The following is a 15,889-nucleotide window of genomic DNA, read 5'->3' on the forward strand; positions in this document are numbered from 1 at the left end:
AACTTGAGTGCCAACGGAATGGGGAACGAGGCTGGGCAAGGCTGTGACTTCTGCCCACAAACACGCCAAGAGCAGACGTTCCGCTGTGGCCAGCGCGCAGCTGCTCCAGCGGAATTTTTGGAGCTGCGAGTTTTGCGTAGCAACAGACACTTTACTTTCTTGTCCGCGCCGTGAACTTACCATGGCAAATGCTAGATGCATTGTGTGATATCAGACATGACTTGTTGATTGACTTACCTGATTACGGCGGCAATCCGGCGATTGACTCTCTGCAGTTTTCACAATGGCGGCCATCACTGCCAACTCAATGGTTCATCAGATACCTCCAATGTCCATTCCCGCCATGCCCCGTATACGGCCTCCTCGGATGTTAAAGGGAGAACCTCATCCAAACCAAGTCCTCCAACCTACGGTCGTGCCAAAAAATGCCAACATAAAATGGGTTCAGGGCAAATGGCGAGCGGGAGGATCTAATGCGGTCAAGAATAAAGCAGCCACGCAAGACATTCAGGTCGCAAAGGCTCTTCGACATCAGACGCATGGCCTTGACATCTACGCCTATCGTCATATTCGAACGAACCAAGTTGTGTACAGCTTGACGAGGACTCTGCAGGTAATGACATCCCATCCTGCCGCGCTGGCGGGCTGCTAACAAGCGTCTTGTACCAGGAAACAAAAATCCTCAAGCAACTGCTTTACCATGGCAAGAAGACTGTGCCTGCGTCGGTACGCCCGGACATGTGGACGCCGTACTTTTCCATACACTTTCCACCTACAGCTGCGGGAGCATTGGAAGGGCTTTTTGCATTCCAGAAACTCCGCGAACTTTCGATGCAAAGACAACTATCCCCCCCTGAGGACTTGATCAAAGCGACCCAAGAGGACATTGACATTGTGAAATCGAAGCTTGGGTCACCCGTGACGCTTCAGGAAATGGCTGTTCGTGATGGGCTGGTTGGGAAGATTCCCAAGCTTGACGAAATCCTACCGAAGAAGCTACGGGCACGAAAGTTGATGGATCAAAAAGCCACCAGTGTTGCTGATACGGCTTTTGTGCTTGACTGGATATCTTCGGGGCCCAGTCCTTGGGAAAAGGTGACGATGGTCGAAACCAATCGCCTGATAAACGCCTCGGAAATGACAAACCGAGCACGACGGCGCATCAACAAGATACGGAAGGAACTGGAGAGAAAGGCGGCAGAGATTCGACAACGGGCGGCGTTGGCTCTTCAGGATCTCCCTGCACACGAACGGGCGCTCCTGCCTCTCACACGCAGCGCGATTCACCAGCTCAGCATGGAGCACCATGGAACGGTCAGCGGACGGAAACTTGACGTTGTGGATGGCGAACACGAAAATAATCTGAAGGGGCCGAAAGACTATGATTCCGTCCAATTACGAGAAGAACTGAAACAGCAGAATTTGGGTGTTTTCAGGGAACGCCAGCAGATCGCGAAAGCAGCGGAGCAGGAAGCTATGAAGGAATGGTTCGATCACAACAAGGTTCCGATTACGGAGAGCGGCTCGGTATGGGAACAAGTTTCCGCAGCTCGAGAGTCAGCTCTCCAGGCCTTCGACGCTCAAGAAAGATCAAACGGAAAAGGTTCGGAGACACAGACTGCAACATCCCCGATGCCTAAGGAGACTGGTGCGAGGACGAGCTCGCACAGTACCGTCTCAAAACCTGATTGGGCCGACAAACCCCGTGAGATTAAGATGTACTGGGCGGACTTGAATGACGGACTCTTCGCGGCTTCTTGGCCACGAAACGTCGTACATGGCGCTCTGGCACCTTTCGGGTTAGCAAAAGCCTGGAAGACGAAACTTGGACTTGATGACGAGGGTGAATTCCCGAAAGGTGAGCCACAGCAGCAGTACCAAGCCGTTGTGTCCAAGAGCGTACACGTCATCGGCGGTGGAATAAACGATGGGTGGATGCCAAAGGAGATGGCAAACGGGCATACGCAGCCGCCATTGTGGGAACAACCGCCGTTGGCAGAGATTGAAGAAGAGACGGGGGAGTATTTGACTGAGCAGGCAGAGATGCAGGAGGCTGGGTCTGTCTCGCAAGAAGAGAGAGTTGCATATAGGTCACCGACGGACGAGTATGAGGATGTGGTAGTGGAGACCCGGCCCAGAGGTTTGTGGGGACGGGTCAGAGGGCTTTTTGGTCGGTGAACATCGATGCATCGTTGGCGAAAAAGCGTCCTCGAAGGACGAGGGATACGATCAATCCACTCAGAAGAGAAGGTCAAAGCATGGCATCCTCGTGGGAAGGCTGGGGAACCTGAACAACGCCTTGGACATGTCCGAGGAAAGCGATATTCCTCTGAACCCCTAAGCGCCAGGCTTCTACCGGATCCAGGCGACAGGGCTCGTCAACTGTACCTTCTTTGCCTCTCTCCTGGATTGTGGGTGGTGTACCAAAGGCCGGCGGGCTCTCTCGAGTACTCTTCACGGGCGAGCTCGACGGAGTATTATATATGTATAGATGTGTACAACAACAACAATAACACCACCACCACCTCTATCGATCTCTCTGCATCATGTCTGCCACAATATTCGTTGTTTTGTACTTCCAGACTCGGGACTTTTTGAAGTACAACGCCGAGTCTCTGTTCTGGATGTATAATCTGTGTACGGAGCAGACATGTATGAGCTGATAGACGGGGAGAGAGACAAACCGCATTCCGACCCGACTGACCTTCGGCTCATTGAGTAGTGCGGCATGGACAATTTCCCACCCTTGAAGCAATCCAACGAGGGAATGGTGGAGGGTGGCACGCCGTGCTGTGTGCGGATTCAGAGCTTCATCACGAGCGACGCGGTGGTTCTCGTCGGGATTATGTGCAATTTCGCAATTCTATTTGCGCTTTTGATTCAGCTATCCAGTGCATGCCGTGCATAAAAGGCGCAAAAGGGGGTATACAACGCTTCCCAAGAAGTTTGGTCGTCCAAAGTCATCAATGCATAAACAGCGTGTTCCTCGTACTTCTCTTTGCACGAGGCATTCCTCCGTGTCCTTGCTGTACTTATCATTCAGCCTGCCAAATGGTCGTCCCCATTCACCACTTCATCAGATTGTATATGCAACAGTCCGCAATGTGCATCGTAAGCAAAGTCGAGGTCGTACAGGTCGTGACGGGGGTATAAACAACTTCGCCCCGTGTATCCAATGCTGTTGTCCGAATGGGAGGAATCAAACCGCCTGCTGACGCAGGAGCAATGTAGCAGCACCTTCGAAACTAGCCTTGCCTTTCCCTTTCTCCCTCTCTTTGTCCCTGGACTTTGCAGCTAGCACCTTTTCTACTTCGTTGCGCTTGCTCAGCACACTTTTTAATGCCCCCAGCCATTTATCCAAATCTTCCTCGTCCGGAGCACAAAATCTGTACGTCTTATCATCTGTGATGATTTGGAAGCAGAAATTTTTGGACTTGCTCACGGGGTCGATCTCAGCAGCGTTGACAATCGAATGCATCGGTAAGATCTTCACGGCCGCGTATTCTGCTTCGTTCTTGTAGAACGACAGGCTGCGCGAACGTAGCACGACCCAGATCCATTTCCACCCTTTAACCCCGGTTTTGTGTGATTTCAGGATTTGTAGATGGCCTTGCCGGACAACGCGCTCTGGGTCGGTGACAGGTTCGGAGGGTAATGGTGGTTGGGGTAATTGTGCATTTCCTTTGGCTTCGACTTTGCTACTGAGTTGCTGTGATGAAGCAATCGGTGACAAGGCCGGTTGTTGTTTACCGAGCGACGACGAGGAATTTTTCGGCAATGAACTCCCCAAGGCATCAGAGAAGTCGGAGTGTGACGTTGTGAACTGTTCGTTTCCGGAATACTCCTGAAGGTTGGAAGGGCGTCTGTGGCTGTTTGCTAGCAGTGACCCGTTCCTGGGTCTGTTCTGCGTCGCTTTCGACAGTCCTTCAGGGGAACCCGGAGCACGATGCATTTCATCCGCTGATATATCGGTAGACTCATAAGTGTTTGACAGGTCACCGGCCTTGCTCGAGAGGTGCGGAGCGGTAAGATCCAAATCATTATCTTCGTCGGTCCTTGCTTCCAAACGGATATGCATGATCCAGTCCTCCGTGTCTGTCTCGGACATGCCTCGAAAATGATAGTTCTTCGAAGGGGAGAAAACGCCGAATACGTGCTCGGTGTGGGCTTTTCGGACGCGAGCAACAGCCGTGACTTCAGACAAGGTAATGGAAGCCTTGAGATCGGTCTCGTCGGGATTTTGGTAGACGGACAAGAGGTTGGGCCGGAGGACGAGGTAGGCCGGCTTCCATGACGGTTTCCAGGCTCCTTTGTTTTTCACCCGTCGGTGTACTTTCCCGCTCTTGATCACACGGTCAAAGCAAAAGCTCCCATTCTGATCAACCGGTGAGAATACGTCAAGACCTAAATGACCCGATTTGTAGGATTGAGAGGCGAAGGCGGTAGGCATTCGATTCGGAGAAAGATGGGGGGTGTTGAATACAGGTCGAGCAGGAGTCGACGGGCGTAGAGGAGAAGTTGCGGTCATGATCACTAGGAAGAATGATGGATGCTAGGAGAGATTTGGGCAACCATGAGAGCGCGCGCAAACTCGGCGTCACTATTATATCATTCCATGCGGTGAAGATCAATGGCTCGTGATGCAGAACATAGGCCGCCGCGTGCGGTGGGTTGGTGGTGGGTTGCGGCTGCAGGAACGCGGGGAAAAGGGTCTTTCGAGGCCTAGTGAGCCTGACAACCGCTGGGCAGGCTCAAACAAGGTGTTTCAAAACAACATGATTGAACTTTGATCGATTGGGATGAATTCAAAGCAGGTCGGCAGGCCACCATGAAGGTGAAGTCTTGAAACCGAGTCGCAAGATGAAGTGGTTGCAGGGTTGGGGTGGTTGGTCGCCACTTGTTTATGCGGGAGGTAATTCGGTGTCAACGTCAACAACTCCTCGCTTGCTCTGTGGCGAATTGAGGCTGGGTGGGAAGATCGAGGTGGACGAGCAGTTGGCAGCCGGGGAGGATCGGCCTTGTGAAACTGGCGAGCCTAGCGACTGATACTGGCGCCGCAAGAGGTACGAGTAACTCTTAGGCTGCGCCCACCGAGCCTTGGCCCCTGGCAATGATCCGCTTAGGTGTCGGCCTGCTGTTGGGGGCAACCTAAAAGCCTCCTTTTCCCTCTCGGCAGGGGGGGCAACTCTGAGTCGACCGCCCAACCCTGCCTATTGGTGAGTATATTTGGGCGCAACATTTGGCCACGCTGGAGTCTCAGGAGCATTTGACAAAAAAAATAATGGAAAAGGAGAGGCACCGCGGGTGGTAATATTGTCTATTCTCAGTCATCAGGGTGTCTTGTGACTGCCGGTCGCATATATCTTGGATGGTGCATCTTTGCGAGGGATTCTTCCGGTTGAGACACGGTATCGACGTGATACTCTCACATAGTGATTCCAAGTGATGTGTGGCCTGTAGTGCTGATGGGAAATGAGTTGACTATATCGCTGCCACTGCAGCTATCACCAGCTGCTATACGGAGTGGTCGGTAGCAGGTGTCTTGGCAGCTACGCAACCTCAGTGGCTCCTCAGTGGCCCATCTGCCTCCGGTAGTGGTTTCTGGTCCCTGGAGGCCGTCGTGCTGTGTGGATCACCAGCGTCTGCACCTTCGAGCCAAAAGTCCTTTTCTCCTCTCCCAACGTCCATGGAAGAGCCATATCTGTCCTCATACTTTGTTGAATCAACCCAGTGAGCCCATTATGTTGCTTTGGTATCGCTCAAGATAATCCTATTGCGCCAATCCGTCCAGTCCTGAGCTTCTCCTGGTCCCCTGCGCGCTCATCCCTATCTGCTCCGTGTCCGACCCTACACGTCCCAAACCTTCGCCGCCTGCGAAACGAGGCAACTGGAAATCGATCCAGCACCAAATACACGAACCCGATTGACGTCCCTAAGTCGCCCTTCGATGACGATTGTATGTCCGCGAGATAAAAGTTTGGAAGCAGCGCGGAAAGCCCTCCTCCGTCCGGGGTAGAAGTCCTTAATAATGGGGTTTGCACAGCGCCTGTATAAACGCCTACCTGCACTTTACACGTCGCCTGCAGTAGACGACTACAAGCATGAAAAGCCAAAGACACTCTCGAGATTATCCTTCTTTCGCAGGCGAATCAGGCTAAAAGGCAACTCGTCCATATCCATCCCATTGGGCTTCCTGCTCCTTTTTCCGAGCTTGGTGGTCTTAATCATCCTCATTCTTGTCATAAAACATCCTAGCTCTCCGGGACGAATATTGGTTCCGGCTGGCACTCCTCCCTCAATACGGTATGCTGCATTAATCCTCATCATGTCCTCCTGTATCTTCGTTCTAACGCCTCGGCAGAAAAATAAGTGAAAAGCACGATCGAGTATTTGCGACGGGATGCCTGAACCCGGAAGACGCTGCGAAGCAGCCACGTGCCAACGCGGCTTTTGTTGTCCTTGCCCGGAATAAGGAGCTGGAAGGAGTCATTCAATCAATCAAGAGCATCGAAAGACATTTCAATCGATGGTTTCACTATCCTTATGTTTTTCTCAATGACGGAGAATTTGAGCAGGATTTCAAAGACACCGTCACCAACTACACAAGTTCCCCCGTGGAATTTGGCAAGATTGATCCTTCGATGTGGGGATATCCGGACTGGGTTGATCATGAAGTCGCAAAAGAGGGAATTCGCAAGCAAGGGGACGCCGCAATCATGTATGGCGGCATGGAGAGCTACCATCACATGTGTCGATTCTACTCGGGATTCTTCTACAAACACGAGCTGTTGGACAAGTACGAATGGTACTGGCGCCTGGAACCCGAAATCAAATACTTCTGCGACATCACCTACGATCCTTTCATCGAAATGGCAAGGGCCAACAAAACCTATGGTTTCACCATCGCTGTCAAGGAATTGAAGGAAACAGTGCCAAACATCTTTCGTTATGCCTCAGCTTACAAGCGTAAGCACAATATCCAGTCTCAAGGTCTCTGGGAGATGTTCATCGAGCCTCAACCTGAAAAGGAAGCTACCGCAGACGACAGACGAGCCAAAACATTGCCGAACGAGATTCTCCAGACTGAGCCCGGCCATCAAAACATCGAGGACATCGACGGCGAAGCGATGGAGGGGGAGAAATACAACATGTGCCATTTCTGGAGCAATTTCGAGATCGCGCGCTTGGACTGGTTCAGAAGCAAAGAGTACAATGACTTCTTCGAGATGATGGACCGAAGTGGAGGATTCTGGATGGAAAGGGTAAGTTTGTTCATAACTACCTCGTCAACTATAGATGAACTAACTCTGTCTCAGTGGGGAGATGCCCCGATCCACTCCCTTGCGGCGGGAGCGCTCCTGGCGCCTCGCGACATCCACTACTTTCGCGATTTTGGCTATCGCCATACGACCATCCAGCACTGTCCTGCGAATGCTCCAGCTCGACAGTTGCCGAGGATTCCCTGGCTGGAGAAAACCACCGAGGATGAGAAGGAACGACAGGAAGAAGACGAGTACTGGGCTACCCCGGATCCACCTAAAGAAAACGGTGTTGGATGTCGGTGCCGATGTGACACTGACATCCGAGACGTGGAAGGAAAAGAAGGCAGCTGTCTCGCTGAATGGGTAGAAGTAGCCGGTGGTTGGGCTTCTCCTTGACCGGGAAAGCTGGGGGACGTCACGCAGACGGAACTGGTAGAGCAAGATGTTTGATTATTGCATGTCAGCCTGGCGTTGGTGTCCTTTGGAGCAATTTGAGACGCACCATTTTGGCGTCGGGACAGCACGGACTGTGCCGTGCAAGGAATATCAGAAAGAGGCTTGGATTCAGAGGCACACTGTCTGGGTTTGTTCTCAAGAATACAGAACATATTACCTCCCGCATCTGAAGAAGCGGAGTGATGCAACAAGGAAGGAAGAGCTGAAGAAATGAGGGAGACGGGGCGATCCAAGGGGGAAAGCCGGCTCTCGAAGAGGTACTGGCTAACGAGGCTGTTGGCACTGAGGGATCGATGGCATGCCGGTGCTGATGCTGACGGCACAGCGGGTGTCACGAGTTGCATTGGGGCCTGGGGCCATTCTATAATTGGTTTAGGTTGGGCAAAGGGGAAGAACCCATCCATATACCCCATGGGATTGAAGTGTATGGTTGGGCTTGTGTGAATACAAAATATACCACTTGAGCATGTCTTCCCACGAGGGACGATCCAAATAGACACGGCGAGGCTGGAGCCTAGCCTTGCTTATCAAAGGTGGAGCCCGCAGAAAGGCACCAGAGGCATCTACGGACGGGCAAAACGGGCAAAGCATGGCGTGGTGGAGGGGCAGGAACCAAGGAGCCCGGCATGCATGGGCGCGCGTCTGCGGGGTTCCTGCTTTGGGTCTTGCCCATTGCCTTGCATCAACCATCAACCTTTGCTGAACTGTTTGGTGCCTAACTGCCTCTCGACCTTCCTCAACTCTGTCTCTTCGTCGCTCGTCCAGTCCTTCAGACTTATTCTATCTTCTTGCAATCCTGGACTCTCTCTGCAACGCTCTCATGTGCCCAGGCTGATGACCGTACACTGCCTGGACCGGACTCGTCTCATTGCCCACGCAGAACCACTTGGTTTCGGATCTCATTTGTTGAACCACAGAACTGCACGACCCAAACCACCGGAAGTCGCAACACTGTTGAGACCACCAGGAAGGTGTCTAGTGCCATTTCCATATCTAATAGTAGGTTCACTTTCAAGCATCGTTCCGTTCTCCATCGCCTACATCGGGGAGTGATATCCCTGTCGTCACCTGTGGGCTCGCTCAGCACAATATGACTGACACGTTTGAGCACAACCACAGCAAGACTGGTCGAGACGAAGTGGAAACCCTTCCTAGCCCTGAAGGCACCGGTTCACGCCACTTCGACCTTAGATATCCAGAAATCCCCCTGCATCTCTCACTTGACTCTCTGCTCGCGCATTCCTCGTCGTCCTCCTCTTCCAATTCCTCATCTACCAACTGCACCATGCAGCCGTCTGAGCCTGACCAAAGCTCGCTAGATGATAGCTGGGCCTCGCTCGCGGACGTTGAATCCTCCAACGAAGACGACCTGCAATCCGAAAATACCGACGTGGGATCTCTCCTCGACGTCCATAGCTCCGATGATATTCAAAGTGTCTCTGACGGAGTCCATATCCATGATGTTGCATCATCAGACGAGGAGGGCCTTGAGGACACTCTGACGGAAGAACTAGACCACAGACCAGCTATAAATCCTATGGCCGAGCGAGAATTCATCTACCCCCTTCCGCACCCTCCGCTTCCCGAAACAGCCTACGCGGAACAAGAATTCGCAGAAGACGGACACAGCCCCATCGTCACCTATACAACCAGCCGACCTCTCTCAGAGGAAGAGGCCCGAAGACTACCTCGTCATGGTCTTGGCGAAAGCGACGTCTCGAGATGCTTCAGTGTTATTCGAATGCCTGTATCAGAAAGTGGTCTAGACTTGGACGTCCACAACTATTTTAAGGTTCTTTTACTGGGGCAACATGTTGAACAGTTCAGGCCAGAACTCCAACGAAAGCTCGGCGACGTCTTAGTATCACGGCCAGTGACTTCTCGCAATGTCAGTCCAACATCTGTTTCGAGGTACCATCTGGTACCAAACACATTCGGGCCTGGAGCAGAACCAGATTTTGCAGACCTTGTTGCAATCGACAAATTGATTGACTTTGATTGCTATGATCTGGTCCGGTCATCTAGTGGTCCCGGTCAACAGGAAAAATTGGTCCTTCGAAACAGTCAAACACGCACAGAAATAGTTTCAAAGCGGAGTGGCTTCAGATTTGTTGTCGGCAACCCTCGTTGGAGTCTTCCGGATCTCGCGATCATCTGCGTTCACCTCGATGACGAGGGCAACATGAACAGTGACAGTTGCCAGATGATTTCCTTTGCGGAAAGACAGGGCATACCTAAGATTCTGATCCGGATGGATCGGGCCTGGGACGGCGACTATCGAGGCAGGGTGACCTCTGATTCTCTACACGAATGCATTGAAACACAACGTCTGCTGCCACCACAGCTGCGGCAGCACAAGCTCTCGCCAAAGCTACCTCTGGATATGGCGGCTTTCTTGAACTTGGATGCGACTGTCCTCAACCAGCACATTGCGTATGCTGTCTTGAGCGCTGAGCGCGCGCGTACTAGCGAGGTCGATGGCTTGGATTTCTTGTCGAAAGAGACTAGCGAGAAGCCCTCGCGCAAGTCCAGCCTTCTCCCCCCAGTTAATACTTCACTCATTAAGAATCTCTTCCTCGTCCTTTGGATTGTCGGTGTGTATGGTTTTCTGGGACTCCGCTTATGGCCGATATTGTCGGACCGAGTCGCAGGCGCAACTTCCGGCGACATAATTGCCAACATCACCGCTCAGGAGCAAGCTCAATCAACGGCAACAGAGCCACCTACGTCGACATTTGCAACTTCTACTCACACTCCTAGAGATGAAGTCCAGGTTGCTCAACAACTGCTTGATATCAGTTCGATTAATGCTATCCCTGCTGTTGCGGATGACGCACTTCATTTTCAAGTTAGTATCGCGGCCGAAGGCCAATTGCTGGTCAGACTACCCAAGGTTGCCCTGAGTCGCAAGAAGCGGTCCCCGCTATCTGTTGAGCTGAAGCGGAAAAACCAGGCTGTTCCTGTGTCCGTACAGGAACTCTTTGAGGGGGTTTTCAGTGTCCACTTACAACCAAATGATGCTTATGGCGATATTGAAGTCAACCTGACCATGAGCAAACCTCGACTCAGTGAGAAGCTCACTGTCTCCTTTGGGGACCGATCAACTTCTGAAATCCAGCACCTCAAGGAACTCTTGAACATGCTGAGTGAACATGTTCTTGATACGGCGAGCAGTGTTTCATTTTCTTGGAAGGGAGTGCGAGAACGATTACTCATGAATGGTTTCGGTTCGTTTCCGAGGGTTGCCACGGAGGGAATATACAGTGGAAAGTCGCTCAACGCAACATGGCACCTCTTGGGCATATCGGCGCTTTCCGATCTCCACTCCAGGTTGAGAAGAGAAACACAGACTTTGCACGAGGAAATGGTTCGTATCGCCCAAGGCTACGCTGCGCCAGGAAATAAATTCGGCGACACACTCTCCAACAGACTCTCCAATGCTCGCTCGCGCCTGTTTTCTATGGCCGAGGCTGTTAATGTACTGCGATTTTCGCCCAGCTTTGATAAGACGGCGGTCCTTCATCAGCTGTCTGCTGCACAAGGGAGGGCGAAGCAGATTATGACGAAGGCAACAAGGAAAATTAGAGCACGGAAGGCACAGGCCTGAGTCCGGATTGTGGTGTGCAGTACAGACCATGACGGGTGAGGTTTGAAGAATATCCATTTTTGCATGCGTGGAACGAGCACTAGAGAGCCTCCAGGGTCAGTTTAAGGCGTTGGGTAGGCGACGAGGGGCTGGCTTCTCTGGGCGAGGATGTCACAGGTTGAGGGACGATGTGCTGTTTATGAGAAATGATGTATACCCACAGGGAATCAGCGTTGAGAATATTTGTCTTCAGCAGACACATTGAATGAGCCAGCCATTATTGAACTCACTGTTTGATGTTTGCTCTCGCCGTACTCGATATATGTCCTCGGGACACAGCCTCGTGGACAAGGCTGGCTGGTGTTACTATTTCCAGGTCATGCCAAAATGGACTGAGGTCTAACCCATATAGGAAAGGTCGTGTTTGGCCCGGTCAGAGCCTTGTTTCGGACCTTTCGTTGCCCTAGAACCACCACCACCACCACCTGCTGCTCCTCCACTCGCTGAGGTCTCATCTTCGTTTCCAAGACATCGTTACTCTTTTCTTGTCATTCTCTCATCTAACCGCGTCCCTCATTATCGTCCAGCAACTACGTCGGTCGTTTTTTTCCACCTCCGTATCCATCGCCTTTTCCTCTCGTTCCTGTCAATTAGCCCCTTGCAACGACTCGCACCCACCACGAAATCCTCACTCCGCTGATTGCTCGTGAGAAAAACACATCCGATTCCGGCCTTTGTACCTGGTATTCAGCGTCGCGTTATCTCAAAAGCCCCTTGAACTTGCCCTCTTAAGGGCAACTAGCCCAACATGGGCTTCGGTTCCTTCGACTCGATCTGCAGACAGTCTGCGCTCCCTCTTTGTTACATCTTGGGTCCTCCCGCCGAGTTCACAACAGCCAAAAATCCTGTCCTGTTGCCAGGATGCAGTGCACGATCCATCGAACTCGCCAACACGATCATCTTCCAAGCCGCCACCGACTTCGCCCACATTGCAGCCCTCTCCATGACCGCCATTATGATCCTCCATGTTCGGTCCAAATTCACAGCAGTCGGGAGGAAAGAGATCTTGACATTCTTTTACATATACAGCCTGTTGACCATCATTAGCCTGGTGCTGGACGCAGGTGTGATTCAGGCAACAAGTGGGAGTGCCTATCCGTGGTTCGTGGCGGTGCAGAATGGTCTTGCGACTGCACTCTGCACGAGTCTGTTGATCAATGGCTTTGTTGGGTTTCAGCTTTACGAGGATGGAACCACACTCTCGGTTTGGCTGCTGCGACTCAGCAGTCTAATCATGTTCTTCATCAGCTTTGCGGTCAGTCTGCTCACTTTCAAAGGCTGGGCTGGCTTGTCGCCGACTAACACGACGGGCCTCTTTGTCGTTCTGTATGTCATCAACGCCATCTTCCTTGCGGTATACTTTGTCATGCAGGTCATCCTTGTTGTCAACACTTTGCAGGACCGGTGGCCGTTAGGTGATCTCGCTTTCGGGTCATTTTTCTTCGTCATTGGCCAAGTCATTCTATATGTGTTTGGTAAGAGGATCTGCGAGGGAGTCAGCCACTATCTGGACGGCTTGTTTTTTGCCACGGTGTGCAATCTATTGGCAGTCATGATGGTGTACAAGGTAAGTCATCCGCAAACCTATGTTGGATTGCTCATATGTGCTAACGCGAACTTCAGTATTGGGACAGCATCACCAAAGAAGATCTCGAGTTCAGTGTCGGCACAAAGCAGGGCCACTGGGAGGTCAAAGAAGCACTGCTCGACCCTTCGAATGAAGATTATCGAGCTAGTTTTTATGGAGGTGGAAATGCCCCCACCGGGAGAGAGTCAGTGTACGATGCTAGCAGTATGAGCATGGACTATGCGCCACAAGTGCCGGCTCACTTCCATCAACATCCGTCGATTAGCCAGCAATATGGCAGCCAACAGTCTCACAGCCAGAGTCACCAATACTCCTCGAGCCGAGATCGGTTGTCTGCGTATGGACATCTAACTGAAGGAAGACAAAGCTATGGAGATATAAGAAGACAACTGCCGAGTTATGAGGATTACTCGGATTCACAAACGCAACCTTCAGGGTTGAGGAGTCGTGACGGTGCACGGGAGAGGGAAAGAGAGTACGCCTACTGACCGGAAGTTACAGTTAGATGGTTCGACTGGCAGTAAACGAAGCGGTTACTGCCTTGGTTCTTTCGGTTGCGGGCGCATATTTCATCAGCATTACCGTGCCACAGGAGGTCGATGGTCTGCCATGCGCAGAAGGAGTTTGACCCCCCCAAAAAACATATAATAAATGGCCGGTTTTCGCGGCATGGCTCTAATGAGGTGATCTAGACGTGGACGGCGGGCCACCGGGCATGATGGCAACATGGCGGGAATCAATGCAGGGTGGTTTTGTAGCATAAGTCACAGGGAGGCATGGCAAATAACGACTCTATATATGTAGGATTTTTGTAATCTGCACAACCCGTTCAAGCCCGAGCGAGAGGCGCTTGTCGTCTGATTCCCCCAATCTGTTACCGATAGTTGGCTGGTTTCGTCGCTGTGCCCGCTACGTATTGGGGCTACGGCTCGTTCGAGATATGGTATCGTGTCTCACGCGTTTGAAATGCGGTAATGCAATGCTTTGGTCACTGTGGAGTACTCCGTACCATAGGTACAGCTTTCCCTATATGACCACGCGCTGGGCTCTCTGTCTCGTCTCTGTCTTCCGCTCCGGTCTGTCGGTCCATTTTCAACGCCACTTCCCTTCTCTCTGCCTCGTCCTCCCTCTCAAGGCACGGCTGTGTTCGCCTCAGTCCAGCCCGGCCCATGCCATCCTCCCTCGCGCGGTGACCTCCCCTTCACCTCCCTTTCCGGCTCCCGCAGGGCACCAGGGGCGTTACTTGACGCGGAATTTGAACTCGTCGCCCCGGTCGAGGTAGACGACCTTGTCCTCGAGGCCGGCCTTGGCGATGGCGTCCTTGAAGTCCGAGAGCGGCGAGAGGAAGACGTCGTAGTCACTGTGTTTTGGTTCTCTCCGTGTCCCCTCCCGTCCCAAAAGGGAGAGGGTGGGGGGGAAGAAGAGGTTCGACGTTAGAAACCCTTTTTTTTTTTTTTTAAATTTTGTGGGTTTGGGGGACTTGGGAGGGGTTCCTTTTTTTCCGCCCTAGAGGTTGCTGATAGGATTGGGATGGAAGGAAAGGAAAATTAGGGGGCAAAGAAGGGGGTCGATGGTGGTGATGCTAGGGTGTGCAAGGCTGCAAGGAATGAGGTAAGGGAAGAAGACTGGATACAGCACCTCGGTGACGTTTCAGATAGTGCATGAGGGTGCCAGGCCATCTTCCATCCCATCTGGGACGTGGGTGATAAACAAACCGTCCGCAGCGGGCAACGAACGCAGTGGCCATCCCGCCAGGTGGCGTACGTCTCTCTTGCTTGTGCAGATGTAACAGAACCAAACAAAAATGGAAAATCGAGACTTACTCGTAATGGATCGGCGCCGTAACCTCCGGCTGGACCAGCTTCACCAACTTGACCCCTTGTTCGGCGTCCATGGTAACCATCAGCAAGGGCATATGCGGTCCCGGCACCGTTGTTCCGCCCAAATGTATCAGCATCAAATCAATCGGTTTGCCCGCGTGTGTGTAGAGCTCGGGGATCTTCTCCAGCTCCGAGACATAGAGCGTGTCGCCCGAGATGTAAATCCGATACCCGCATTCAAAATCGGTGCCTGGTGTAGCGGTCGACGAGTCGCCAGTATATCCAAGTTCTAGCATCCATCCGTTGGTGGGTGGGATTGCACCAAGAATGTCGTTCGCTTTGGCGACGAGGCCATCGCCGACGTGTTTTCCAGGCATGCCTGTCACATGAACATGAGGGCGTCTGGTGGGTGCGAGAGGAGGGGTGACATTCACGAACATACTCTCCCACGCATCGAGAGCATGCACTGCTGTGAAGGCTTCGCCATGACCTTTGTGCGCCAGGTGCTTCTGGGCATGCGGTGTGGTGATAATGGGCAGATCTCGACGTAATGAAGCTTCGACTTCCTGGTCAAAGTGGTCGGCGTGATAATGCGACAAGAGGACAAGATCAATATGCGGCAGATCATGCAGGTCCACCGCCGGGTTCGTCCTGCGCGTCCCCCTTACACCGGGGCCCAGATGAACATGGTCACCAGCATGCAAGAAGTTGGGATCTGTCATGAGGCGGAGTCCTTCCCACTCCAGAATTGTGGTTGCAGTCCCCACGAAGAATAGTGAGGCATTTGATCCAGCCGTCTCCGGTGAGGCTTGTTGAGGATATGTCTTGCTTGACTTGGCAGGAGGGAGCTGTTCCTTCAGCGTTGCACCCTGGGCAGCATTTCGGATGGGGCTTTGTTTCTTGGAAGTGTCGACGGTGATGTTGGACTCGGTGGCCATTGTATGTATAGGTGCAAGCAGAGACCGAAACTTGGGGTATGCGATACTCGGGTCGTCTGTTCTCGTCTTGAAGGTCGCAACTGTAAACAAACATCGAACTTGGGCTAAGTGATTTGACTGCTTTTAGTATGACGCCGGGATGACGACACTTGCAGAAACGCATTCCGAATTGCCCGCTT

The 15,889-nt window shown here is 52.3% G+C and overlaps 5 protein-coding genes across 5 annotated transcripts; 4 read left to right on the plus strand and 1 right to left on the minus strand.

The window, feature by feature from the left end:
* Positions 1 to 139: 139 nt before the first annotated feature.
* Positions 140 to 2,538, plus strand: PV07_00619 (uncharacterized protein). Its single transcript, XM_016387085.1, has 2 exons — positions 140 to 613; positions 670 to 2,538. The coding sequence occupies exons 1-2, from the start codon at positions 284 to 286 to the stop codon at positions 2,176 to 2,178; spliced, it is 1,839 nt and encodes a 612-aa protein (XP_016254013.1). The 5' UTR covers positions 140 to 283; the 3' UTR covers positions 2,179 to 2,538.
* Positions 2,539 to 2,843: 305 nt separating this feature from the next.
* PV07_00620 (uncharacterized protein) lies at positions 2,844 to 5,465 on the minus strand. Its single transcript, XM_016387086.1, has one exon. It carries the CDS (start codon positions 4,526 to 4,528, stop codon positions 3,200 to 3,202), a length of 1,329 nt encoding a protein of 442 aa, XP_016254014.1. The 5' UTR covers positions 4,529 to 5,465; the 3' UTR covers positions 2,844 to 3,199.
* Positions 5,293 to 8,254, plus strand: PV07_00621 (uncharacterized protein). Its single transcript, XM_016387087.1, has 3 exons — positions 5,293 to 6,303; positions 6,362 to 7,262; positions 7,317 to 8,254. The coding sequence occupies exons 1-3, from the start codon at positions 6,029 to 6,031 to the stop codon at positions 7,656 to 7,658; spliced, it is 1,518 nt and encodes a 505-aa protein (XP_016254015.1). The 5' UTR covers positions 5,293 to 6,028; the 3' UTR covers positions 7,659 to 8,254.
* Positions 8,255 to 8,399: 145 nt separating this feature from the next.
* On the plus strand, positions 8,400 to 11,590 carry PV07_00622 (uncharacterized protein). Its single transcript, XM_016387088.1, has 2 exons — positions 8,400 to 8,717; positions 8,838 to 11,590. The coding sequence occupies exon 2, from the start codon at positions 9,004 to 9,006 to the stop codon at positions 11,323 to 11,325; it is 2,322 nt and encodes a 773-aa protein (XP_016254016.1). The 5' UTR covers positions 8,400 to 8,717; positions 8,838 to 9,003; the 3' UTR covers positions 11,326 to 11,590.
* A 199-nt stretch (positions 11,591 to 11,789) lies between these two features.
* On the plus strand, positions 11,790 to 13,842 carry PV07_00623 (uncharacterized protein). The gene is made up of 2 exons (XM_016387089.1): positions 11,790 to 12,931; positions 12,988 to 13,842. The coding sequence occupies exons 1-2, from the start codon at positions 12,113 to 12,115 to the stop codon at positions 13,438 to 13,440; spliced, it is 1,272 nt and encodes a 423-aa protein (XP_016254017.1). The 5' UTR covers positions 11,790 to 12,112; the 3' UTR covers positions 13,441 to 13,842.
* The last annotated feature ends 2,047 nt before the right edge of the window (positions 13,843 to 15,889 follow it).

This window comes from Cladophialophora immunda (genome assembly GCF_000835495.1).
Source record: "Cladophialophora immunda strain CBS 83496 unplaced genomic scaffold supercont1.1, whole genome shotgun sequence".
Taxonomy (NCBI): domain Eukaryota; kingdom Fungi; phylum Ascomycota; class Eurotiomycetes; order Chaetothyriales; family Herpotrichiellaceae; genus Cladophialophora; species Cladophialophora immunda.